The sequence below is a fragment of the Varroa jacobsoni genome, unplaced genomic scaffold (genome assembly GCF_002532875.2).
Source record: "Varroa jacobsoni isolate VJ856 unplaced genomic scaffold, vjacob_1.0 scaffold_1476, whole genome shotgun sequence".
NCBI lineage: Eukaryota > Metazoa > Arthropoda > Arachnida > Mesostigmata > Varroidae > Varroa > Varroa jacobsoni.
The window spans coordinates 201,859-229,290 of NW_019214378.1; the positions used below are offsets into that span (position 1 = coordinate 201,859).

Genomic DNA, 27,432 nt, shown 5'->3' on the forward strand with positions numbered 1-27,432 from the left:
GACTGCTAAAGAAAACCGATAATTTGTTCAAAAAAAGCTTTACCATATGATGGTTTTTTCGAAGTTACATATGTTACAACTAACTGCACTCTTGAGTCTTCCGCGAAAATTTTCTAACTAAGCACACGGGATAGTACACACAAATCGAAACACATACTGGTAGATCAGCTGAGATAGCTTGTGACTAAATAGTAATACTTCTATTGGAATACATTTGATTTCGTTTTCCAGCAGAGATTTTTTCGTATTACTAATAAATTTAAACAGATGGATTCAAGTGAAGAATAATAGGTAACTATTCAATGATCTTTTTATATTGCGGATGTGTCTATAGAATATCCAGGTCCGCATTCGCTTTTAGTGGGCCGGTCTACATATCTGTTTTAGACAATCTCTCTTTAGGTCAATCCTTAAATTCCTTGAAGCCTTCAATTAACTTCAGAGTTCACATGCATAATTAGCATATATTGTACACAGCTTTGTTAACATGAACAAAGACAGCCCTATCGAAACTACTAACAAAAATCATCAATGCAAACATACTATCGGCACGAGGGAAGTTGACGGCCTATATTTAATATTATCCCTAAGTAGGTCACACCTTGTGAAAGGCTTATGCTTCACGGTAAACATCGATAGGCTAGGTCTTATACGGGGAAACTTAGCTCAATATAAGGATGCCATTATCTCGTGTGATGTAGCCACCACAGCAGAAACACAAATAGTAAGCATACAGCAGGCAGTCTCCTAATATCTTGATAGCACCCTATTGGTATACCTGATTCGCGTACTGTGGCACAGCGGGAAAAGCAAGTGGATGAGCGACCTCGCATGACCCTTTCCGAGTTGAAATCGAAGACTCACAACCACAAACGGATTAACCAACAGAGATATGAGGAGTGAGCCAAGATCTCAATCCTTATTTCCCTTATGGGTCCTTATGGCAAGCAAAGAGCTGACTGACGAAATACATGGTCTATGTACATAAGAAGTGGCTTCTTAAGCCCAACAGAATCCTGTGCTAGGAACCCTTGGGAGTGCCCACCTTACCAGCTTTTCGACTAGCTATAATCTCTCTCAAGAGGGCAGCTACTTTCATGGTTTAATCATTCGTATTAGGCTGCCCGGTCTCTCAGCTAACCCCTTTAGATCTTCCCACAACTCTAGGGTTCCGATCGTGAAGCTTCTCTCGTATGTCGATATATAAAACAAGCAGATATTTAGACACGCAGTAGTACTGGACAGGGAATCGATATATGACATGCTAAATTTCACAATTTACCACACAAATACTCATATCTATGGCTATGTCAAGTAAATTCTACTACCAACAATCGCAAGCGACCTCAGACCCTCTCACATGGCAACTCATAACATTCTCATGCGACATCTAGAATGTCTCTGTCTAGTTATATCAACATATTTGCGAGCCGTAAAGTGCTACCATATCAAGTAACGATAGTAATAAGTTTACAGAAATACCCTTTTCGTGTTAGCCTGACTAGCAAAGTATCTAGGTTTCACAAGTCGGCCCAAACCAAGCCGCTATTCATAGCGGCGACCGCAGTGAGATAAAGCTTTTCGTTTGATTCGTACGCCAACGACAGTCGGTCGCTTTTAGTCGGCCCACTTTCGTGCGATATGATCACCCGAATACGCCTTACTGTATCCCTCTATGCATGCGCACGGAGCATTGCAGCATTTGCAAAGGGCACTACTCGCCCAGACTTGTGGGGCTGGTCGTTGTGGGGTGTTGGTTGTTTGAGAGGAACACCAGGATTTCCATTGCAAAATCGCAAAGAACGCAGGCGGCATTGTGCACAGATAAGCCAGAAAGCGGATGCCCGTAGGTGATATATATATATATAATCGTAAATGGTTATTCAGCTTTTGCTGCTCCTATTGATATACTAAGGGAGTGAACTCGTGTGCTACTACTGTGAGATAATATCGTTCGATCGTGTGCTGTTGTCTTTATCACTGGGATCACAACTCTGCTTAAATGTTCAAGACGAAAAGATTGGCGAATCGTGAGATCAGCTTGTTCTACCTCTCAAAGGAAAAATGGTTTAATTTCAGATTTAAATGAATGGGAAAGCGCTGTATATGCAATGGTAGGTTTTGAATTTTGAGGTGGGTTTTAGGTATATATGGTAAGTAGAATGAATCCGGAGATCTACCCCGAACTTCTGAAGTCGTTCTGGGTTTTATGCAGGCTTTATGGTCTTCCCTTGGCTGATCAAAAAGGAATCGAAAATGTCATCTTTAGTTCTTTTTTTTTTTTTTTTTTATAGCTCTACCGAAGTAGTGAAACCATACTGATTAAATGAGACTTCTTTTGCTTTTGTCTTTGTAGTTTACCAGAAGTTTACGGAACCAGAACATAGGGAACATCTATGTGAATGTACTCGTCATCAGGTAAAATAGCTAGGTGGTCGAATGTGCACAAAAGTTTATGTTATCTTAGCGAGGAACTCATTTGTAGTTAGGTCAAGAATGCAGACCTTAACAATATGGCCTATCGGTTTCAAAAAAATTTCAAAAAAAAAGAGCAAAACAATTTCATGCACGCTCAAAGATTCAATAGGACCTGTCGCTTGCCCCTACGCCCCATTTACGAGTTTAGTGGTATGACAGAAGTCACTATACCGAATATGGGTTTTACTGGTGTTGTGCCAATCGCACTTATGCCTTTACGTTTCGGACAGCATGGCATGCCGTGGCTAGAAATGTAGATGTGCCCCCCCCCCCCCCCTCGCCGTGTTGAGTACCCTCTCTACCGCCTCGATGAGGATTAACATGGATCATTGTTGGAGTTTCATTGCTCTCCATGAGGATATCGAGAGCGTGTCCAATATAAGGCTGAACATAACATTCCAAACCGCTCTTTCAGTACATTCGCCTTGGTTGCTTCCTCGTACCCCACTAAATAATACCCCGTTAACGCCATTTGTGGCACCGGTGTGGGCCATAGATAGTATTGTAGGATTATGCCCGCAATTGGGAGGACTTACCATATGACAGCCGCTAGTAGTCTAAATATTTATGACCGCCGCAGCAGCAGTAACAGACCATCGCTAGGTCGAGCCCGATTGTGACGCTCCGACCGGTCAGCCAAGTCAATCTAAGCAGATCTTGCAGAGCGAACAAACAGAAGCTCAGCTGTATCTGAAACGAGTTGACTTGCGTATGAGTCACTCGTCAGCCGTCGTCGACTGGGTAACTGACTTGGCTGTGCATTGCATTGTTGTCCAGTAGGACCGAGTTGACTAAATTTACTACTACCTACGATCCGCGTAGTGTAGCATAAGTATTTTCTATATATATATATATATAGCAAGAAAGAGTGAGCGGGCGAACGTGCGCCAATATATAGCTTTTGACTGGCTCGGTCTGTGCATCACTCGGTTCCCCCGGCGATGTTCCCCACTGAAGTCGGCTTTTTGTTGCTGTTGTTGTTATATTGGTGAAACAAGGGTACGAACTCTGAATATGTGTATAAAGAAGGGGTGTAGTATGGGTTCTATAACCGCCCGGCCCTCCTCTGTGCTCTTTTGCGGTTGGACTTAGTCTCATAAAAGAGCATCACCAGCCTTAGAGCATCAGCCGTTAGAGGGATAAAGTAGCTCTACCCGGACTCCTTCTATTAAATTGTCGATACCGTGGGCAGCAACAGCTGATATCTGGCCGAACTGGGCATAAGAAGAAAAGGGACTATAACGCTGGGAGTTGTGGACTTTGTGTGTATAACCTTAGGGACGGTGCGGGATAAGGCATGAGGTCATCGCAGATAAAAAAAAAAAAACTGTTAGAGATTGTCAATGGTTCTGGCAGGTGCTGTTTGATTTGTTGCCCACCACACTGATAGGGGCAGAGCACCGCTCTAGTTGTCTCTTTTTGACATTTGATTGTGACTTTTTGCCTCTAAAGCTGCCCACAGGTTCTCGCCAATGATGACGTTAGTTATCCGTCGCCATATGGTGTTATGCAATGATTGATGGTGCGTAAATAATAGTTTAAAGTAAAAGGCTATACAAAGTTGTACCCAGTGGCCCGAATGTGGTTCCTATTAAAGGGAGATGGCTGTAAGGAACCCTGTCCTTTTAGAAGACCGATGTGGCTACGGTATTATATCCAATGGGCTGTATCATAATGATTATAGTAAGTTAAGAAACTAAGTGTGGCTAGGCAGTTCCGTTGCCGCTGGCTAATCGAACAATAGTGCTGAAGCATATATCACCGTGATCAATGTAGTTATGAGCTGCAAACGCATTTTGTGGTGTTTCTTCCCAATGGCTTATGTACATGCAGCTTGCTTAGTTATTGCAATAATATAAAATAGTGGTAATAATAATACTTAATAGCCAGAAGTGTGCTAAGAGGCTGAAACCGGTGTCCATATTTATTTGGGGCCTGATTTATCCTGAATCTGCTGTTTGTGTCTGATCGACTTTACTATAGTCTAGAAGGCCTATAGTTGAATCAAGTACATCAAGTACGCGTCGATGTTGGACTCCGTTTCCCTCTGGGTGAAGTATAGCCATATCGCGACTGCAGTTGCAAAAGCGTCCTATTTTGCTCGGCTGGTCTACGCATCAGACCTGTGCTTAGGCTTGGATATGCCACTCTTCTGTTAGAGCCATTATGAAGTCAATAGATGTTTCATATTTTACGTCTGGTAAGTATTCAGGGTTTCAAAACTATGATCATAATAGTTAGCTATAGTTTCACTAATGCTGTTTTTGTTTGATTAGCATTTTTAGCTGATAGAAAGGGCTGTGCTAAAAATTCAGATGTGTTTTTGTGTCCCTGGCAAGTGCCGACATTGAAGCATGGCTGTAAACGATAGTGGCACTATAAATTTTAAGTATGGTACACAGGTTCAAACTCGTTGGATAATCTGTACTCAGCGGGTGAATGTTTACGCAAGAGGAAACATTTGCGAGTTCGAAAAACTTGTAGCAGCTTGGGTAAGCTATTTGTACATAGCTCAACATAGTTTTCGTTCATATCTATTTACTTCAAGTTTTTTTTTGCCAGCAGTTTTTGGTTTTTTAAGGCGCCCAAAATAACGAAAGGTAGAGATCGTACAACTACTGCGTTTACGTTAGCACGTCCTCAAAAGAAGGTTAATGAAAATGATCTGTTGCAATCTGCATCTTGTCGATTGGTTGTAATTATTTATTTTTGAAAAATATGTTTATTTGTGAAAGGAACTAGACCAAATGTAACCACTGTCATACAATGATAAAAATTATTTGACACTTACTATATATGACATATATATATATAATATATCATTATTATTATAACGTATTCGTAGCCTCTATAGGTTTAGTCGTGTACACCGGTTTACATAACCAGATGCAGTTTGTCTTTAATCCGGTTAGGCCTGAGCTGCAAGTTGACGGTTTTTTTTTAATAATTCGACAGACTTGAACCAATCTCCAGCCGTGCACTATCCAATGGCTGTAGAATAAGTTTTTAGTCATTCCACATGCTTTGGCATGCCCCTTGAGGCTATACTTAGATACACAAATCCGCTCAGTGGTCTCCAAGCATCAATCCCAAGTCGGCCGATTGCGCTGGTTAAACGACGCCGTTTTTCTCCGAAAAACGCACCGCTCCTTTAAGTGGTTAAGAGGGCCGTATCTTTTACGTCCTTCCTTACGTACTGACATTTTTTTTCTTTAGACAACGTTGCTGCACAAGGATGTCACCAAGAAGTGGTTCCATTTATCCACAATGAGAGGCTTTGTCCTTATTCAATTTTTATCTAGGTTCTCTACGAAGATTACCAGTAAAATCAAGATTTGAAACCCCCGCAGCTCCAAGTGCGCCGTTATACTTTTTGGCATTCAACTAATCTTAATCTTGGCAAGCATGTAATTTATTCATACGTTTATGCTAGAACGTGCATTGTCTGAGTGTTGCAAATAAAAAGGTCAAAACCGTAGTGCTCTTTAAAAAAAATACGACTCAACTTCAAACATAAGGGATATAATCTTCGTATCTATAGCTTCGTTGACTGCCGGTTTTTCTACTAGATTTCACGTGATCTTATGCCTGAATATTGTTTCTACATCTGAATATTGCCCTTACACATACTAGATAGCTATAGTATCCTTTCGCACGCACATATATACATGATTAGGTAGACTATATTGTCCTTTAACAGCAATCATTTTATCATCGGAATTGAACTCGTCAGGCCGGGGGCCGTTCTGTAAAATCAGGAGATTTCATTTTTCCTGGACCTGTACTACTGGTTTCTTTCCTATTTCGTTCTTTCGATATTCTTCTCCTTGCTAGTAGTAAAATGTTCTATGTTCCATTGGCAGTGTTCGTCTGTTCCTGATAGGACAAATTCCTAAAACAGACCGATCGTTCCTTGTCTAATTGGCCCTTCTCTAGGTACGCAGCCACCAACTGTGCGCTGCCATCACCATCGGCGCGCCGTAGGGACGGGCGAACAGACATAGGATCCATCTATTTCTTCCAATCTACCTTGAACTCTTGTCTCTCTGCGTTTTCACAACGAGTCTTCGTTGTTCCCGGCAGAGTCGCGGCTATTGCAACGGCCGATTCATCGTTCGATGCCAACAACGCTTCTTCTCCTCATTGCAATGTCGTTGTTGTCCGCTTCTGTGCCCTCTTTGCCCACCTTTACTTGTTTTCCCTAACGGCGAAGCGTCCGGGATCCCCTCGTCCATATGACTCGCAGCTCGTTGCTATCGTTAAGCAGTGGGAGTGGTTGACTGCTAAGTGAAGGTTGTACCCAGAGCGAACAGACAGAAGCTCAGGAGTTAGTTCGACAAGGGGACTTTTTCAGGTCCTTTATGGGAGACGTGAAAGCAGCTTTTGCTGCTCTACCTTCCGCGCAATCCTCCGCCCCTGACAAATCTCCTGAATTCAACAGATAAACTCACTCCTCAGTCACTAACTCCGCCCACTGTTTGCTATCGAAGTTCTGCCCTATTGCAGAAGGCAGGCAGGGAGTCGACAGCGCTGCTGCTGCGACCACGTGGGGCGTTGGAAGCGGTGAGCAGTTGCAAGAACGGCTGATTCCCTGGGTGTAGAGGGATACAGGAAACTTAGGAGCTTCGGACCACGCGGCCACCATTCTGACAAAAACCGCCCCACCCATAGGACAAATGAGGCTCACTTGTCGTTTACTGGTTAAAATGAAAAAGAGTAGGAAAACAGAGAGAATAGGAGTAAGTGAGTAAGAGGGGTTTGCGAACGGATCAAAGCTGCTTGGTACCTGCCTGCCGCTTACCACCGATATCCAGCCGGGAACAACGCTCTGTCGTGCCCGAGTGCAGGCAAACAGTGGTCACTAGATGCTGAGGTCTTCGAGTATTTGGCTAGTGAGTTTAGCTCATCCGGCGGCCACTGATGTTGCTGTCCACGCCGCATCTTGCCGGATTTCTTCTTCCTCTTACCCTACGTTTTGCGTTTAACCTGGCGGCGATGGCGCGGCAGGTTGATGTCCTCTGAATAAGTCGCTGGTGATCGTTTATCGCTTGGCCCCTCTGGTTTGAACGGCTCTGGTCCGCATAGCATCTCGTCGCGTGGCTTTCGTCTGCCTGGGCCGTGCAGAGCTTTAGAGCCTGGTGCTGGTGCTAGTTGCTCGTCTGCATTTGTCCATTGGTAATTTTCTTGCCAAGCGCAGACACGTGGCGCTTCCTAGCATTCGTCAAACATGCTCGGACATACCACACTGTGCCTACAACTACCCGTGAGCGCGGTCTGATAGAAAAAAGCGGATAAAACTTCAAAGCCAGTTGCCTCTGCTAATGCAATCGTGCCTCCCGATCGAATGACTGCAAGCCGGACAACGAAGCGTGGGGACCTACGCTAGCATTCCCGACCGAAAGCGAAATCAAAGTACTCCACTCAGGATCAGAAAGGTGAGGCAGGACGCGAAGAGGAAAGAAGAGCCGCGCAGAAGCTTGCTGATATATTGCGATAATTTGATGATATGGAGGGACAAGCCGAGGATCTGACCAGCATCAGCTAGTGGGCAGGCCAAGGTGGATAGGCGTAGATGCCTACTCGATAGATAGTGAGTTATAAATCGGGCGGCAATGCAAGGCTACCACTTGTGCTTCCTCTCCGCCTCTTTGAGACAATGAGTGTCTGCATGTGCTTCGTTCAATGGAGATAAGCTCACCGCTTATAAGCCATAGCTCATGGCTCGTTTAAACCTGAATGTCCTAGATGTCCTGGATCCAGTTTGTCCACAATGCCCTGATCTTGATGACTGTCGCAATGCCCCAAGGCAAAGATGTTTAGCAGGGATGCTAGCCATTGTCCTTCTGATGGTACTGTCAATCAGTTTGAATTGTTGTCAGGGAGATTTCGCACGAGTTGTCGACCAACGGGCCATTCTGTCTATGGACTTACGTCTCCTGGATTTATCACGGCGTATCGTCAATTCTTCGATAACAGCAGCAGTGGTAAATCTGAAATTTTCAGGATGACCAAACGCCGGTGTCGCAGAGATATAGCAGCAAGCTAAAACTAAGTGACAGCTTAGCTTCGTACGAGGTCACAAATTGACGAACAAATTGACACGCTAGCCCGGTTCGTTGTTCAAGCAGGCCTCTTACGAGATCACTCAACCTCGAAAAGAATCTTCTCTGTACCCATCCTAAGAAGTAAAAAGTATCCCCCAGCTACAACAACCGAATCATAGATTCAGATTAGAAAAAAAACGTTTTCTTTTTTAAATTTATTGAACAAGTTCCAAAAGAATTTTATCATTTACATTACTTATTGGCGCTTGCCAGTGAATGAGTTGAAAAAGCAAGAAGTATATATTTTTTACTACTTTGAATGAACACATATTTGACGTTTACTATGCTATGTTGTGCGTGAACGTTATTTTTTTAACTAAAAATAAAACAAGAATAGACATTAACGCATAGACTTCGTTGAAGTTTGCAGTGGACTTGTCAACTTATCCAGTAAGTATTTAGAGACAAGCCGCTATGAAAAGTTAGGCGATGTCGACGAAGAATATCGACCATGTGACAACGCCTGTGCATGTATCTCACCAACGGTCGCACCTCAGGACCGCCGTTGAAGCTGTCGCTCTGTCGTAGAGCTCAAGATTGCTACCTGCATGACCGGCTAACCGTTAGCGTTTGCCCGTCGCCCAACCAAGAGTGGGTCTGTACATCCCTTGCGCTTTGGATCCTTACCGTTGACACTGGAAAGGCTTCCTTCTATTGGTGATTATGACTTGGGGCAATGCACCTAGGAGCAGCACAGTTTTCGAACAGAACTACAAACCGGTCACCCCTAGAGCCCCCGTTTACCGCATTTCATATAAGCACCCTTCACCTTACAGCGATCTTACAGCTCACCGAAAAAAAGTTGTAAGGTCGCCCACCAGGCAACTATGAGCCCTATATTCGAAGATGGGAATATGGACGTGGAGAGCAATAAAACAGAAGAAAAATAGAAACATGAAAACCAAGAGATTTTGGGGATACTTTGAACTAATGCAATGATAGCGTATAACTGCTCTATCGAGAGCGCTTCTCCGGTTGTGTGAGCTATCGGAGCTATAGAGAGAGAGAACAGGGGGTGAGATGTGTATCCAGTATCGACACGCTGAGCAATTTGATGCCTCCGAGCCCACCGCGCTGTGCTCGAATGACGTAAAGTTTTTTCCCAGTGAGCAAAGTTTCAACGTAGTGCTATGAAATGTCAAATCAAATATCCCGAGTTAGGTGTGCGCTTAGGTTACCATAAGCGATTGTCAATATAAGCATGATTTTCTATTTCGCCTATTTGACTCAAGTTGCGCCTATTGATCCATTCCGTCCTAAGTATAGCTGTGATTAGAATTAGCAGGTAGAAAGTTCTAAAAGTGTGAAGTTGGTGAATTATACACCTTAGATGGACTTTGTAACGCGACGTATAATGTTTCGAAGAGATTAATAGTAATTTGCTGGTAATAAGGGAAAGAGTTGGCTATGTGTCCAGATATCTTTCTAATGCGAGACGCTCTACTTCAAGAATTTGATTCTGATAATGGTACACAATCAATGCTTCTAAACAGGCATCGCCTGCATAACTTACTGCAGCGGAGAATAACAAAAACCATGCCAATCGGGGTCAAATTGAATAATCAACTCTATCTCTCCCTGCATCTCTTTCAACGGCGTATCAGGTAAGTTCTTAAAAACACTTTATAGTTTTTAGCAGTTATTAAAATTTATCATAATTCCATAAACTCAGTCGACTCACTTGACGTAAAAATCAACTAATGTAATTCTTATATTGTCTTCGCTAAGAATGCTGACATGACAGTGTAACTGGAAGTAATGACGGAAGCAGAAATTACCTACTGAAACAAGAAGATTAGAGGTTAAACTCTGTCTAACTTGTTCAACCCTAACACCTTTTACTAGCCGGGGTCAAACCCGTTGAAGGAACCATTAATAAGAGTAAACTATGAAATTTCTTATAAGGAAATGTTCCACTGTAGCCGTACCACGTTTGTAGAAAAGAAAAATTCCGCCCATTTCATCAACAACTCACAATCGTATTTGTCAGCGCTGTGATGAGAAGAGTCAAAAGTACAAGGCTTTTAAAGAGTGAAAGGCGCAGGGGAAGGTCACTGAGGTAAGTAACAGAAAAAGCATAGAATTACGATGGACCTCTATAAAGCAAGAGGCCTTTGACATAGCGTTTGGAACAGTCCATAGGCCAGTGATAAGGTCGTATAGGAGGGTAAACCCCTGAAAGCTATTCCACTATAGAAAAAAAAGCGTATGGGACATCTAATACGAGCTACCTGGCAGCACGATGTATTCGACAAATATAATTTCGCTCGATGAATAGATCGGGTTTGGTATGGTGGTTCTCGTGTTCAACGCCATGACTTTTAGTAGCCGCTCAAACACTACCATCTAGACGACAAGCATCGAGGCTATTCTTTCTGCTGGCGCAAGCCGGGAAAAACGAGTCGCCAATGAATGCTAAAATCAGAACCAGCGAAAGGATTTCCTTTTGAGCAAAGCAAGCCTGTTCTTTTCCAAAGAATGAAACCAAACCTATAGCGCACACGGCTCTTATCGTATTACAGCTATTGCCTGATGCTCTCTTGGGTTCTATAGCTTCTAAGGATGCTATTACTGCTGAAGATGTTGATGATCGGTTAGGTCTCTGGGATTGGCTCTCCCTCACCTGTTGCTTTGCGGGACCATGCATTGTGATGGTGGTCGCCGTACCATCAATAGCAATAACGACAGAGGCGCACATCAGCTCAGAAATCCTTCTGGGGAGAGCGGATCTGAAAGCGGAAAAATTGGCTGAACTGCAGTAGCCAGACAGCCAGTGCTCGAAATAAGTAAGACAGTGGTAGACAAACCGTCATCGCGTTTCAATTGGCATTTGTAGGTGGTAGGCAGCTTTAGCTAAAGCAGTCCGACAAACTCCAACGAAGTTGGCTCTTTCTTCGCTTGACATCGTCTGTTCTCTCTTTTTTGCCCCTTGCGTACTATCTCCGCATCGTGTAGCTCCCTTTCTTGTTTTTTTCTACTATCTGGGTGTTGTCTGCGTCTTTGATAATGGAAAAGACATAAATCAATTTTATCTCATCCGCGAACAACACAGGCGCTGGTTTGTTAGCGACCAGCTCAAAGCAACCATCACTTTGAGGGAGTGAGCTATACAAGATATGATGGCATCAGTGACGCGCCTCCATTTAGGATCTCAGGACAGACCTAGCCCGTTCTTGCCTTCATTCAGAGTATCCCCCCCCAACCCCCAACCCCAACCCCTAGAAGCACCCGTACAGTCCCGAATCATCCTGGTCGCTTTCGCGGTACTGGTAGTTTCCATCGCAGTTCCACATTATAGCGCTCTTTCGACGCACATACACATATCCCATCGATGCACGCACTTTCTTTATGGGCTGCTATGGCGATATAGAAACAGAATGAGTGTCTTCGGAGCTCATCGAGTTCTCGGAGCGCATCTAAAAAAAAACTAGCTACCTTTCAGTCGCTAGCAAACAGCAAAAAAAATAACAATAACAAAGAAAAAAAAGAGATTGAAGGCGGTAGCGGAAAATTTGATGGAAATCTATATATGAGGATGTGGGATAGATGCTTGCACATCGCCCCTTATTGGATCTTTCTTATTTTGGTCTTTGGTTTCCTCCAAAAGGCAGCAGACGCACTGAATAACTCTGGCCGGGAAGGGGCGAGTTATAAAATTCATAATGGACATCCGACACGGCGGTAGGACGATCTGGCGACCGCAACGTTTGGCATCGGGAGCGGAGTTAGCGTCCACTTGGTAGTATCCGGGGTCGGGACGGTACCGAGTAGACCGTCGAATCATTACGGTTGGATGGGGAGGCCTAGAAGTGAAAGTAACATCAGCGGGAAGTATCACTGGAAGCGGGTGGCAGCATTAGCAGGAATAGTAGTAGAGTCTGGCACAAGCAGAGATCACACTCGGTAGCAGGAGCTGAAGTACTAGCACGTGGGATGCTTCGGGTAGAAGCTATTCTTTGAAATTCAACACCAGCTAAAGTAGTTCCATAGCTTGCCTTTATAGAGGGTTTCGGTTTAGCCCAGTTCGCCTAAGATGGTAAGTCGACGAGCGGACTTAGTATCAACGGAGATCGGGTATCGGTAGTTCACTCGATCCCAAAAACCCATTTTGCTAGCCCTGCTTTGGGATTGTTACGATGTGTGCACTGATACCCATACCAATATCAGCACGAATGACCAAGTGTCGAATACCGCCGGTAACGAGCCCGCAACGTTGTACAGACCTCGCAGTGACCGCTTGAAGTGATGGTATCGAACGTACCACGGCAAACATCGATTCATCGACACTATTAGCTATTACGATACTAACTTATGTATGTACTAATTTATGTACCTGTGTACAGGGAAAAGTCTGAGAAAATTTACTTAACAGTCTGACAGAAAAGAAGATTTTAAATTAACTGATAATAATTTTAGTTTGGATTTTTACTCGCTGCCACTTCAACAGATCTATGACGAAGGCTCTTAAACTGCAAAGTGACTCTTACCTAAACCGTTAAGAAATGTTTGTTCCACCCTATATCATGGACCTACTCACGAACGAATTGAAACCTATACAGGCCATGCACAGAGCGAAGGACAATCGTGCTACAATGCAACGGTGTGTAACAAATTTATTTCACGTGTACGTCCCTACGACGGCAGAACCCATAAAACAGAAGACCAGCAAGCCTTGTGGCCTTCATTCGCATTTTTGAAATAGTTCCTGAGTTTTTTTTCTACCGATCCGTTCTTCAAATGACATAGTAATATGGATGCTTTTTCCAACGGTGTACCTCCCCACAATCCGTGCTTCCTATTTCTAACTTCAGCGTGTTCACCCGCGTAAACATTATACTCATTACATATAGTCGACCATCTCTATAAGCGGCAATATGCTCTGCCTCGTTTCGGCTGTTATATTATATAACCGCACCATGCAGGTGTTCTAAGACCGCCATAGGAAATGGTCGCATTGGCCCGCGAGCAGCTACCCGTATTGCATTTGGCAGCGGCGTGCGCTCATCATTTTAAATTGCCCGCCAACATCCCCTCTCAGCATTCTCCCCAGCATTCTCAGAGCTGTGTCTCCTTGGCCAGCCGGAACCGAAAGCGCACTCCGGACCATGTTGCAGCTCTAACGAGGGCAAAAAAGCTAGGCCCGCTTACGCTCGTCGTCGTAATCAGTTACTAACGTACGACATAGCTCTGTGTACGATATCTGTAGCGAAAGTCTCCCTCTATCATAGCACGTCTAGTCAGGTGCAGCCGATTGTTTCTGTGTTGGAGTCTGACACCGCCGCTTCGTTGGCGGCTAGGTCAAGCAAGAGGTAAACTTTTACCTCATTGAGGCCATCCTAGATTCTCCCCTTCACCAAAGTCCGTCGTCCGTAATCGAGTAGCGTTTTTTCGCGTCATTGGTCTTTATTGCGTTAAGATTTAGTGGTGTGATTTTGCGTTGGCAGCGATAGGAAAAACTAGATCAACAAGCTGTAGAAATAAAGGCGGTTAGTTGCCTGTTATATCGACAAAAATCGCCGATCTGATGTTTGAGTGAACGACAAAAATGACAATGTATATATCTTTTCTTGTCTTTTAGTAAAGATTTTTTAGGTATTTGTGCGTATATGGTTTGAATTATCATCAGGGCACAGGTTAATTTAATTCTATAATTATTATTACTAAGTAAACATAGAAATAAAGAAAACTTCATAAAGAAATAAATCATATATCATACTAGTGACGAAACAGATTTATAGATAAGGCCACAAACAAATAACCACGCTAGATGGCGCTTTCACTCGAAGTATCTAATCTAATTAGCTTCTATTCTTGGATATTAGCGAGCATGCATGTGATAGAGGAGAATATATACCAAGTCAAAATCACTTAGCTTTAAGTTTTAGACGTTCGAGGGTTGTAACCTGTTAGGGGCACGCTCCAGAGGAGACATCTGCTACACGTATTCTCTGGCCCGAAAGAGCCACATGACGAATCGTATGCTGACGCAGCAGCTGACTGGACAGGCATTAGTCTTTTCATGCTTCTACACTTTACCTAATTTACCTCCAATTTGATTCAGGACCTAAGCACAAGAACTATTTCTCGCCCCCCAAATTCTCAGACTTTGCCTAGCTAGTCCTTTGCCTGTGAAAAAGTACAGTTTTTCTCTACTCACATCGGCCAACCAACTAGTTGCTGTGTACTGCGCTGAAACTAGTACTAGTGGTTGTAAGCAGTTGTCGGCCCTATAGCAGTTGACCGTACCAAGCTAGCCAGCAGCTTTCTATCACGGAAACTTTACCGGTAAAATAGGTACCCGTGCTGATACAACTCTCCTGAACTCTTTTTCCCTTGCTGCGAGTTCCTCTTGCTTCAACAAAAGTTCTCAGACTCACAGGCTGCATCGTCCGTATTAACGCCCCGGCATACCACCATAAACGGGGCAATGAACGGAGCCGTCGCACCCATACCTCCTGAGAGGTTCACCCTTTCATTCTCGTTCACCCCTTAAACCCCCCGACGTTCTCTTTTTGGAATCCTTGGCTATGGCGGTAGGACCGACGAAAAATCCTTCACCGAAAATTAGAAGTTCAGTGTGTCTTTTGCATAGTTTGGTCTATCCTAGCCAGGACGAACTAGACGATTTATCCGTCGTCTCCGAAAGCTTTAAAGCGATACGGCTTTAAATACGGTCCTCCACGCTACTCGATTATAGATCTTACATTAATAGTTAAGTTAAACGCAGGCCTGGTCCTTGTTGGGAATCTCTGGCCGTGTCACAGCATTTAGCTAGAAAGTGGCGAGAGAAAGTAAGATTTACCGATGTTACTAGTTCCCTGTTTACCTCTGGCTGGTTAGCTTCGCTAAACCAGTGTAAAAAATGAAGTGTCGAGTCGAACATAGAATGAAGTGCTATGAGTACTTTAAAAAAAGGGGTGCTATCATGTAGAAGGAGTGCTAATGTACTGAATGCAGTTCAGGACTGGGTTTGTTATTATACGCAAGCTATATTACAAAAGAAGTCAAAAGGTAATGTTCATTTTTCTAAATTTTATATTACAAAGTGCGTTGTGTTTTGTCGAGTGTGTCTAAGTACCTGCTATGGCACCAAACGTTTGTTAACTGCAACACATGGCACTTCCTAGATGTTGCATTGGCAAGAACGGTGTCGATATTGTGCACGCATGCGATTTTCACCAACCCTATGTGAGCCATACTTAGCCTTTCCGCTGTACAGCTGCTCAGTTATTCTCCGTACCGCTATCTGTTGAAGCTGGCCGTGGTCGCAAATCATCGTGGACATAGACGTGGATATGCATGCGCATTGGCGGTGACGTCAGGGGAGGCGGATGAGAAATAGGGCGAAAACAAATGAAGAATAATTTCTTCCTTGTTACGCTTAGTGGTTATTATAAACTACGTACACTCTCGTGGTCGATCAACTACCTAATGTCTGCGATTCGGTCTGTGCGCCGGTGTTACTGTTACCCAACGGAAACCGGGTAGGAGTGATTAAAGGATATGTAAAAATCACTTCTTCTGCTTGCTCCGAAAAACATGCCTCGAACAAAATCAACTGTCTAGCTTGTAAAATTTGTTATTGAAGTAATTCAATAATGAATATATATATATATATATATATATATATATATATATATGAAAGAAACTAGAAATAGGATATAGAGTTGATGTCTTGAATCGTAAGCATTTAAGGTAAGATATAAAAATAGGTGTTACGGGTTACGTCCTCTGTTTGGCAAGTAGATACTGATAATTAACAGAGCTTAGGCTGATAACCGCTCACGTGTTCTCCGGAGACTATGAATTCGGGTATTTTTTTAATGGGGTTTGTCGGATCACTACGGCAATAAGATTGTGATAAGTTCCTTATTACACTCAAAAATGCTTCTGGATCGTATTTTCGTTGATCACTGGATTCTCTCAACCGGCTCTTCTCCCACATACATTACTCCGTTCCAACCCCTAATGTTTATGTTCAAGAGAGACCTCATTAAGGTAGGCTCATCAGTTGACTCACGCTCAATCATATATGCATTAACTAAATTTTATCGTTTCGGCTGTCCGCGTTCGTGACCGAATAGCCGATCCCACTGCCATCACGCGACTGTGTCATCTGAAGTTGGTGTATGGTGACCCGCGCATCAAGCTTGAAGTCTCTTCTCCAGTCCTCCGGGAAAGAAAGGTTGTTTCTGTAGCTCTGTACGCTCAAACCATCAGTCACATTATTCACAGGTATAGGTGTGGTTTATTAGGGCATGTCGTGGATTTCAATAAGTCCAAATTAGTTAAGTTACCGGTTTTCTAACTAGTGCCGAGTGCTTCAGGTTTTTGTCAACTTGTTGCAGCTATCGTTAAGGCCGATTTTATTCATGTCGTGCACGAATACTAATCAACGAGTCTTTCCGTCTACCTTTTTATTGGAATTCGAGTTGATGAGGAGATATTCATGTTAAATATACTCATAAATTAATAATATTAAATATTGTCAAAGTGGTCCTCGTTCGTCAAAGTCACAGACGAGGTTTTTATCGTTTGATCGCCTACCGCTACAAGTGAAGCAGTCATTTGGTGCATACAGCTGTTGAAGAATCGAAGATTATAACGTTTCAGCTTTACAAACGACCGCAACGCCCAAGCGAGACATCGCCGAGCTTCCTAGCTTCATACGCTACCCGTGACGATTTCTCTAAGCGTAGTAGCTCGGCACGTAGTAAATTAAATGAAACGTTAGAAATACTAATGCCACTTTCAAAATAATCCGCGCTTACAGTACTAACAATTATTGTGAAATATACGCAGAAGCGTTTTTGTCTTCATTTCTCGTTTCTAATATGCTCAATTTATAATTTCCGTATATATTTCGTTAGTTAGTGTGTGACATTACTAGCGTGCCATGTGTTTTTATTTATTTTTTTTTTCTCTTTATCAGATTCTGTGCCCCTTTCATAAAGAGAAGTTCCGTATATATTTTTCTGCTGATCAACATTATCCCGTAACTCGGTATGTGTCTCGTCAAAGAACGCCCAGCATATAACAGGTCTACGTTGTTAGATTCAATGCATAAGAATATATTAGACGATGTGCAGACACGCAATAGGTTTAGGTAGAGCATTTAAGATAATTGTTCGTGCCGGTACTCCTCGTTTGACAATTTTGATTATACATTATATAGTCAAATAGTGAATCCGTATATGATAAGTGTATAATCAAGCATTTCATATGCGTATATATCTTGTTTGTAGAGTTTTGTTTTTCTGCTTCTCACAAATAAAGAGATGTCTATACTTCTCTGCGAGATCTGCAATTACAGAGGCAGCGGAAGGTATGGAGCTATCAAGCAGAAACGTTTATAGGGTAAACGATACGCGTACGCAGCAAACCTATTTAGTAAAATTTATGAAATGGTTTCTACGACCTATTCATAATGGTCGGCTTGTTACCACGAAGCTAAATGCATAGATTTTCTACGATCAGGTCGTTCAATAGATATCACGTTCGTAAAGTAATTGTCATGTGTTTATCTGTATGTGTGTGCATTACTTATCATTCTAGAATAAACGTTTGACGACTATCAGTACACAGTTATCACCTAATATAATAATGACAACAATAATAGTAATATGGGTTTTTGTTTTTTATCAAACCAAAGTTATCAGCTAAGGAACTGCAATCAGGTCCATACAAATGGGCTCGACGGGCTAGAACACGCATCGCGCAATGTTATCATGTCTTGAATCTGTCAACTTATTATCTTATTATGATATCTCTTCGCGGCACGTATGCTATTATAGAAGCGGACACCCTTCGTGACTCACAGCGAGGAACTTAGGGATGCTTGTGCATGCTGTTAGGTATAGCCAGCGCGGTTCGATAATTCAGACCGTCTTGGAACCTCCTTTCATTTGTTCAACTTTCGTTTAGCTTTCTGTAGCGGGACCGGCTATACTCAAAACCTTGTTGTCAAAACGTTGGTCTTTCGGTGAACCCACATGGTTACGGGCTCATGAAATATGCGTTTGTTCTCAGTATAGCTCGAAGCTGTAGATTCTTCAGAACAAAGAAGCCATAATTTTGTAAGAAGCAAAATGTCTGGACATAATTTTTAACAGCTAATCATGATGATCCTAAAAAAATCATTTAACTAAAGAGGTTTACAAGTTTCCGTTTACACGTTACTACCTCATCTGCTGTTTAACTTCACAGTTTTAACTGTTAATCGCCTTAGTTATCACATGTTGAGCCCCTCATTCATATTCATGATTTTTGTTTTGTAGCTCTACATCTGTGCTATGGCCATATTTGACTAGTCTGTAAGTTTATCCTGACGTTTCACTCAGACAGAGTAATCATAATAGCAATAAGAAAAACAGTATCATACCTTCTTTAAGGCATGTATTGACATTCGCGGAAATTTTCGAGTCATTTATCATAGGAGCTACCACGATCTAGAAGGAAAACAATTAGACGGAATGCCTCAGGTCGCATTTTTAAAGGGTCGAGGTACTATAGTCATTGGTACGCTTGAACAACTGGGAATGCCAAGAAACTATGCAGCATCGCAATTCCGGACATTGCTAATTTTACTTAGTACATTTGAGTACCGTATTCAATTAGTAAACAGGTTGATATGTTAAGAGGACATTAAGGACATGAAACCCTCACTATGTATGATTGATAATGAAAATCGATTACACATAGAACACTCAACGGTTGTGCTTTGCAACCCGACGCTTGTGTTGCCGGTATACGCCTACCTAAAACGGACACGCTGTTACGATAGGAAAAAAAGTAGGAGCAAGAGCCAAAACACTAGATTGAAGAGCTGTTACCCGCATAGATGATACTTCGATACTCAACCGGGCCCAGCATCGGCTTTGACCAAGCCCAACTATTTTTTACTGGTGAAACCGTAATTGTCTTGAGATAGTGTCAATACTGTTTTAAGCAGAGTTAAGTTCAGCACTTGTACGAGAGCTTTTTCGGCTTTATGTCGACGTCTCTTACTGGGAATTTACCTAGAAAACATCTAGGCTTTTGTCGCCCTTCAATATCTTTTTGAAAACTGCTAGAATGTAATACCATGTGTGTCTTATTTTCGGTACTGCCTTCGGCTGGCCGCCACGACTAGAAAGCGAAGTACGGCCACGTTCGACTTCGAACACCTTCCGTGTTGCTAGGTTTTATACGAAAAATCATTGAAACCACGCCATTATGAACACAACCATGATGTCTACGCTATGCCTGCATATATACCTCAATAAGCCTCTTTTGCTTTAGGAACACATGGCAGGCTTAAACAGAAACCTTAATAAGAACATTAGGTTTAACGTCGTTGGTGTGATGTTCCTGCCAAATCTGTCAAAGTCGATATTATCGCTCTAAAAAAAATGTACTTTGCATTTAGACTTAAGATTCTAGTAACGCTTCGGGATACAGTAGCATTAAAAACCCGTAAGCTTTCCCTTATCGCTTATTTCCTATAGTATTCGAGCACGTAACGATAGGAGGTAAAGTCAACATGAACAGCCTGTTCTTGTTCCATTTTTGACCGTACTCGTAGACGATAGGCAATAATCTCTGTCAATTTAGAAATGCCCACTCTGGTTCGTACTGCAATCTGTCGTATGGTAACGAATTTCGATGCTTTAGTCCATCGCAGTACCTCCTCTCTTCACGAAAAATCCTACAAAAACGACTTGACACGTAAGAGCGTTCATCCTGAACTGTGTTTCTTCTCAAAGCCTTTTTTAATAAAACAACGCTTCGTCGCTGGTGTTGTTCGGAGCATATCGACCACCAAGTTAAACCCTATCGTCCTGTCAGAAGAGCAGTTGTTTTGCAGGCCACTTGCAATCCTTTACTCCTTCTGACGTTTGAACGCCAGTGAAAGCCTTGAGCATGATGTTCTGTCCCGCTTTATCTAGGATACATCACTACCAGCCAGTCAGGACTTTGACGAACTGTTGCGCTCGCAAATCAACGACAACAGGTCACTACGACAATAAAAACAGCCCAAAAATATTGCTATCCACCGCAAGACTAAAACTCGTTTACGATGCTCGGAAATAAGCTACGCCGATGCTGCTAGTACGATCTTACCTGTCTCATAATCGTTATACAAATAGGCCCACGCCAAAAATCAACGCTTTTGCTCTTTTGTCGCCCTTTGATGTTGCAGTCACAAATATCTATGCGGAAGCCAGTGCGACACAGTTTCCAAAAGCAAAGTTTGGCGACAGAGGCGAACGGTTTTGTGCTTTCGCAATCTCTGATGGAAAACTCTTCGCCAAAGCGATATCTAAATCTTCACTATTAACAATATGATTTGCAATAGGTAGAACGGTACAGTAGATCGTTTCGGTTTTCAACAATCTCCGACTGCTTGAACCCGCTACGTTTGGTATATGTTAGATCCCATTGCTTTCGCTATTTTCTTAACCAAATTTTCCACGGAGCGTTTGTTTTTAGCTCGCCAAGGCGGGATCTCTTGACACAGTCTTAAGGACTACATGTATATTCTTGCAAGTCGGATGATTGCCGCTCCTCTATGAACGTTTATCTATATTGATTCGGCAGAGTAGCACTAACGTGCTGAGGACAAAAATACAACATTAGCAATGCTAAACGAACCCATGTGCTCTCAGACTAAGCAAAACAGCCCGAGGCGTACCAACCTCTTTTTACGAAGCGAACGACTGCCGTGTCCCTGTAGCGTGAGGATCTATCGGCTGTATTGGCTACACGTTCCAGGCTATCGTATAGCTTAGTCCACGATGGTATAGTAAAACAGGGAAACAGACAGGCAAAATGGTATGCCGTATAAACAAAAGAAACGCGCCAACCACATGTAAATGTTGGTGAAAGTTAAATATAATAGATAGATTCTCAATTATTTTGTACGTTACTCTGTCGTAGTTGTTTGGCAGCGAAACCGTAGGAATGGCGATTAGGCCAGCAGCCAAAACACTCCCCGTGGAAAGCCATATTATCTGTCGCACATGACTTTTTTGGCCGAATAGGGTATATCTTGAGGGCTCGAGGCCGATCGCAAGGATGATAGAAGTCTATTTGTTATAATATAGAATAGTATCGCTGGGTCTGAAGGAATAATATTACAGATCGGTTTTCGTTTTTTTGAAGTTCGTCATTGTTTCTGTAGACCGAAATACGTTGCCATAGAACAAGAGGTGTGTACGGTGCTTGTAGTGCCTGTGAGTATGTCTGATTATGGGACCAGATGTTTAGATTACTGTTTTTCTGCCACGTTAGTCTGCGATAGATATAATCCTGAGATAAATGCTACCCAGGTATAAATGAGCAATGCATTTTGTTGCGATTTTTTGTTTTCTAACCTTGTCGACATCAATTCCAGTTATACATTTTAGACGACGCTGGCGCTAGTAGTTCTCGAATCCTGTCTTGACTATAGACAGGCTTCTGCCAATTATCGCTCTGTACCAAACGGAGAAGAAGGACGCACGAATTCACGATACCAGCTAGCTAACCAGTAGGACGCCATCTTGTATTTATATATCGCGTAACCTGGATTACTAAGTTTTGCGGAAACACTGGTTTATCATTGCCATAGTATTAATAAATTATCTAACATAATTACTCAGCTCCAACTATATAGGGGTGGCCGAACCGATTCAGTAGATTAAGATCAGTGTGCTGAATAAATACAATATCTATAAACATCTATTTATAGTCTAGAAGAAATGATACTTCTTGTGCGATCAGCCAATTGTCATTGATCTTCCAGCCTTTGTCAAGCCGCGATATATTAAACGAAATCTGTCAGCATGACGATACAGCTGTCAGCATTGTGGCGCTCCATTTCCAGTAAATTGGTAGTACTATGTTAAAGAAGTCGTCTTTATTCTATTGTACATACGCATGTATCGTACACAACGCAATACTAACTAATAACGCCTACTGCTCTAGAAGGATTTTCATCTATTTTAGGCAGGCTAGTTATAGCAGACCCACTTGCTTAATAAAGAGACCGTTCGCCCCTGTACCGCTACTAGAAACGAGTGCTATTTCCCGGGGCATCTGCCACCGATCGTCCTTCTAATCTACACGCTAAATGCGACAAGAAGATGGGGTAAAATCAATGTCACATTCTCCTTTCGCGTTGGCAAACGGCAATTTTTTTGCCATTAAATTAACGTTTCACCCTGACTTTCCGCATCGCTAAAAACTTTTCCCGGCGTGTTCCATTATTTAGCGATTGGCTGATTACAGCTTTCCTGAAGCATCAATGGACAAGAAGATACGGAGATCCCTGGAATGATGTTGTTCACTGGTAAATTATGGAGAGTTATCCTTTCCCAGGCCGTCATATTAGGCTAACATAAACCGTTGGACGGCAAACTGCGATGACATAGTTTAGGGTTTATGTTTGAGTGCAACGTCGGGCATGAAGTTTAACTAGTGTTATTCAAAATAATCCATTGCTTGAGAATCTCCTTCCTATAAGGCAAGCTGCACGCGAGACCCGGTGGATGCCTCAAAAGTAACGGGTCGCAAGCCCGTTGATATTCTTGCATTTTCGTTGTATGTATATATATATATATATATATATGCGATTTGATTTTTCTGTCCCACTAAGGCAGTATTTCACACTCGTATATCATGACTTTACTAACAATGAGATATCATTGTAGTCTGGACTCGATTTCAGAGGTTTCATGCACGAAGTGTGCACGAGCGCTCATTCGATAGACTTTACTATATCGTCGTACACAGGATCGCATTGAAAGTACGTCTTACGTTTCAGCCAATGAATTTGCTGGCAACCGAATTCTGCCAATATCTCACTAAACTCTTATTGTTCAGACAAGAGATGAACAGAAAGTCTAAAGTGGTCGCTCCTACGTAGGTACTTTCCATATGTAGCGTGATAAAGCAAACACCTACGCACAAATCCATAAATTGATAATTACACCCTGAGCAACGTAGCCTGAGCAGATGTATCCGATTAACGCGCTATAGCTTATATTTGACTGTGGTAGGTATATCTTATGCGTTATTAATTAATCTGCAGCCCGAATTGAAAAATACATTGGTTTCCCCAAGCTGGCTGAATTAACCGCAGTACCCCGTAGAACAGTGCTGAAGACGTCTGTTAGTGAACGTTCTATAGCCAGATAGCTTACACATCCGCTAATTTCTCTAAAATGATCGAATAAAGCCCATGGAGAACCGTGAAGATATGCAACGACGTATGCGTAGATGGACTCTAAATACTTGTAGAAATTAGTACGAGATCCCGTGGGAGTCTTTCCGTTTCCTCTTCTCCTATTTGCTAACCTCATTCAGTTTTTGGGCGTTAGCATCCTGGTGCATACTAGAAAACATCATTGGCTGGTCTTGCCATTGGACCGCCATACGAGCGTACCACAGCCGAAGCGGTAAGACTAATGGAGTTTTAGCTTTTAAAACCTAATTAATTACTAATGACATCTAGATGAGTGTTGTACCACGCACGCGAGATGGCATTCCATTATGGTGGTGGTCGGTAACTCGGCTGGTCCGTCCGGCGGTCTTTGTGTGGCTCCCGGAGATGATATGTGGGCCACACTGATCCACCACGGGGAATTCTGGGTCGACTCTGAGTAGCCTTTGGGTTGATGCTGGTTGGGCAACGATGGTCAGCGATAACGTCGGCTGTAGCAAAGGGACGTCACGCCAGTCTCTTCGTTATGTGACGCTGGTACGGTACAGGAGCACATTGCGGACATCGCTCTCGTACGTTCTCCCCATATTCTAACTGGTTAGAGGTCCTGCGATCCGTATGTCCGGAATCGGTTCTCCTGCCAGAGCTGCTGTCTGGCTGCTTTCTCTCTACGAGTCCCAGGAACAGGCGCTAAAGTGTTTGTCAACGTGAAAACTCAGTTGTGTAGTGAGGTGACAAAGGGAAGCTGTGAGCACGTAGGGTACATATTATGGATGTGTCTATGTGAGCTAAGTTTCAATGTATGAGGTGGCGAAATGCATGGTTTTGTAACAAGCTTCGGACGGGAGCGTGGTAGGACACTCTGTACAACGACAATATATATGAAGAGAATATTTGTGTAATAATAAACAGTAAATCATAATTGGCGCCAAGGGTTATCAGAGGTGCTCATAGGTGCTGACCACATAGTAACGATATGAAAAAAGGGAAGTTATTCAATTATGAGTATTATTGGAATTAAGGGACACTACGAGCTGAGTTCAATATTGTATTCCTTTGTAAGTGGAATCTAATGGCTTCGCTTATGCCGCCGTCAATATTTTACTTAAAGTTAATAGTGACTAAGGTAGACCAGTGTGAATATGTGCCTATGGGCAATCTGTGTTCGTGTCTCTATTTAACTGAAAGTTGCGGTAGCCACAAATGCTGACACGCAAAGCTGTCTGAACAGCAAATAGAGAAATCTCGCCAGAAAACAATGTTTTATCACAAAATCGATGAGAACCATTCGGATCAGATGATTTTTACCAACGTGACGATCTGCGCACTCGATGCTCGTCCCTTATGCTAGCTTACTCTGTGGCTGCCGCCTTGTCAATTATCTATGCACAAATCGAACACTATTGGCTACCGGTTTGCGCTGAAGGGCTCCAGCCCGGAAGCCGTTTGTATTCCGAGGAAGCCATAACCCAATCATGAGCTGCAGATCTTTCTTGCATTAAGCTCGCACCCGACGTAACGGATGCGTCAGGTCTTCGGCAGTTCATCTTCATCGCAGTGTCGAACGAAGTTAGCATCGCATTCTGTTTGCCGTAAGCATAGTAACACGAGGTGTTCGCCTTTTAGTAAATTACTTTCGACGACAAATGGCCTTTGCTAAGAAAAGACGGACAACGGAGCATAAGGCTGAAGTTACAGCTACGGCGAGAGCGAAGCCGACATATAACAATAATGATTATGATCGATAAAACAAATATCTAGTATTAAGCAATCTTTCCTTGTAACGCCGCATTAATCGTTATGGCAGCAGAATTAGCGGTGGCGGTTGTAGATAGCTTTGGCTATCTTAGTTTTGTAGTGCTGCGGCCAGCAGCAAAAACAACACATGGGTGGTTCGGTCCGATGGACCCCAAGAAGCCCTCACGATTCGATTAGTAGACACGTATTGTAAGTGAGCGAGATAACGAACATTGAAATAGCGCACGCCGTAGCCCTGGGTACTGCAAGAAAATGGCCAGTGAACAAGGCCATGATGGACTGCAAATTGGACTGTCCAATCGGGCATGGTTAGGGGCCGGCCTGTTTCGACGACAGGCCGTAAGCTTTCTAGGCATGAAGCCTGAGGCATTGCTCTCGCAAGGATTCGAGCACGCGTCCGGGCAGGGCCTACCAAACGCGACTTGGTCAGTGCTACGAGGCGTGTACTGCTTTTGCTTGAAATGGAACCCAAGCTGATAAGTAGGGTGAAAACGTTCGATGATCGTATTCCGCAACATGAAAGTGAAAATAAGCGGTGATGTTTTGCAACCGGACACGAAAGACAACTTTAAGTTATAAACTGTTTCCTTACTGGCTATACTTTTTTGAGTTACGCCTAAAGATAAGTAACATATGTATATAAGTTATGAATGTCAACCTGAAATATTATTCCGCATGAAAGTTCAGGTCTTGAAATAGATACGTTTGCCTTGCCCGCTGCAAATCAACTGCCTGATGTAATCGTTCCGTAGTTTTACACGCTATCGATACCTATAAACTGTTTCGCATAGCAAATATGAAGGATGAACTAAAATGTTTTTCCATCTATTTATATATACGTGAATCACGTTAGCTTACGAGCAGTAGCTTCTTAGACGGAACTCTGTATTGTTAAGTGGCGCAAAGATCACCCGGGTTGGCATATTGTCTTTACATTTCCGCTAGCCGCAGTCAAATCGCTATTCAAAATTTCCCGGGTTACTATCTGTTTTCCTTTTGTTCATTTTGAGGAAACGCTGCAATCGAATTTACTCGAAAGGGCTCGGCAGCGTTTAAAGTAAACTCTTCAATGTGTTAACCGGATCGTGCTAGCACAATTCGTGTAATGCGTCTATGCACCTACGAGTGCATGGATTTGCCTTAAACATTGATATATCGCTATGCATAGACCATATAGAGTAATATCTATACGTATTTATTGTGATATCGTGTTGTCAAAACAGTGACTCCGCGTTCTCTACATTTATTTCTCGATGTTTTTCGTCGAAAAGATGCCTGTGCAAAAACTCCACCCCTGCACAAACAGACCGCCTCGACGGAAGGTGCCCTTAGCGACTTAGCTTCGGCACAATAAAGAGCTTCCATACGACCACGAAGCTTGAGAGCTGTTAGACGCTGTCGATATAGACCGCGCAACATACCAGAAGGCAATGCATATTGAAATGCTATGTACACTTTAAGAGCCCACCATATTTCCTCATTATGCAGTGGCGAGTGTTTGTCGAACCGTCTAGTACGCAGCCACAACAGCACGTGACCATCAGATTGAACCTATATTTGTTTTAATAAAGTTTTTTTTATGGCGCAAAACAAGTGACTGGAAGAGATGACACTATCCAAATATTTATACTCAACAAAATGCTCACAGTGGAACACGTTTCTATTTGTTCCTTAAACGCCTATACGACTAGTTATATGTAGACTAAAGACGGTCGATCCGGGGTTAATGATGTGAAGAACACCGTTCCCACGGTGTTCAGTGCAGTGTTCCGTTGAGCGTCCAGGATAGAACACTTCGTGCGTGTGTTATTACGGAAGAACAGTTTTACATGAGCGACAAGCATTGTTTCCGAGTGTTTGTCTTTTTTTAGCTTTTTGTGCGTTATTTCTACTATGCATACATACATA

The 27,432-nt window shown here is 42.9% G+C and overlaps 1 protein-coding gene across 1 annotated transcript; it reads left to right on the forward strand.

Annotated features, from left to right (window-relative positions):
• Positions 1-15,443: 15,443 nt before the first annotated feature.
• On the forward strand, positions 15,444-18,126 carry LOC111270480 (uncharacterized). The gene is made up of 4 exons (XM_022850726.2): positions 15,444-15,593; positions 16,667-16,767; positions 17,515-17,585; positions 17,896-18,126. The coding sequence occupies exons 1-4, from the start codon at positions 15,479-15,481 to the stop codon at positions 17,936-17,938; spliced, it is 330 nt and encodes a 109-aa protein (XP_022706461.1). The 5' UTR covers positions 15,444-15,478; the 3' UTR covers positions 17,939-18,126.
• The last annotated feature ends 9,306 nt before the right edge of the window (positions 18,127-27,432 follow it).

Excerpts from the sequence above, each read along its gene's own strand:
- LOC111270480 (XM_022850726.2), top strand. The coding sequence starts at position 15,479 with ATGAGTACTTTAAAAAAAGGGGTGCTATCATGTAGAAGGAGTGCTAAT. Across the intron at positions 15,594-16,666 it reads ATTACAAAAGAAGTCAAAAG|CCGATCCCACTGCCATCACG; the intron begins GTAATGTTCATT and ends GTGACCGAATAG. Across the intron at positions 16,768-17,514 it reads CAGTCCTCCGGGAAAGAAAG|ATTCTGTGCCCCTTTCATAA; the intron begins GTTGTTTCTGTA and ends TCTCTTTATCAG.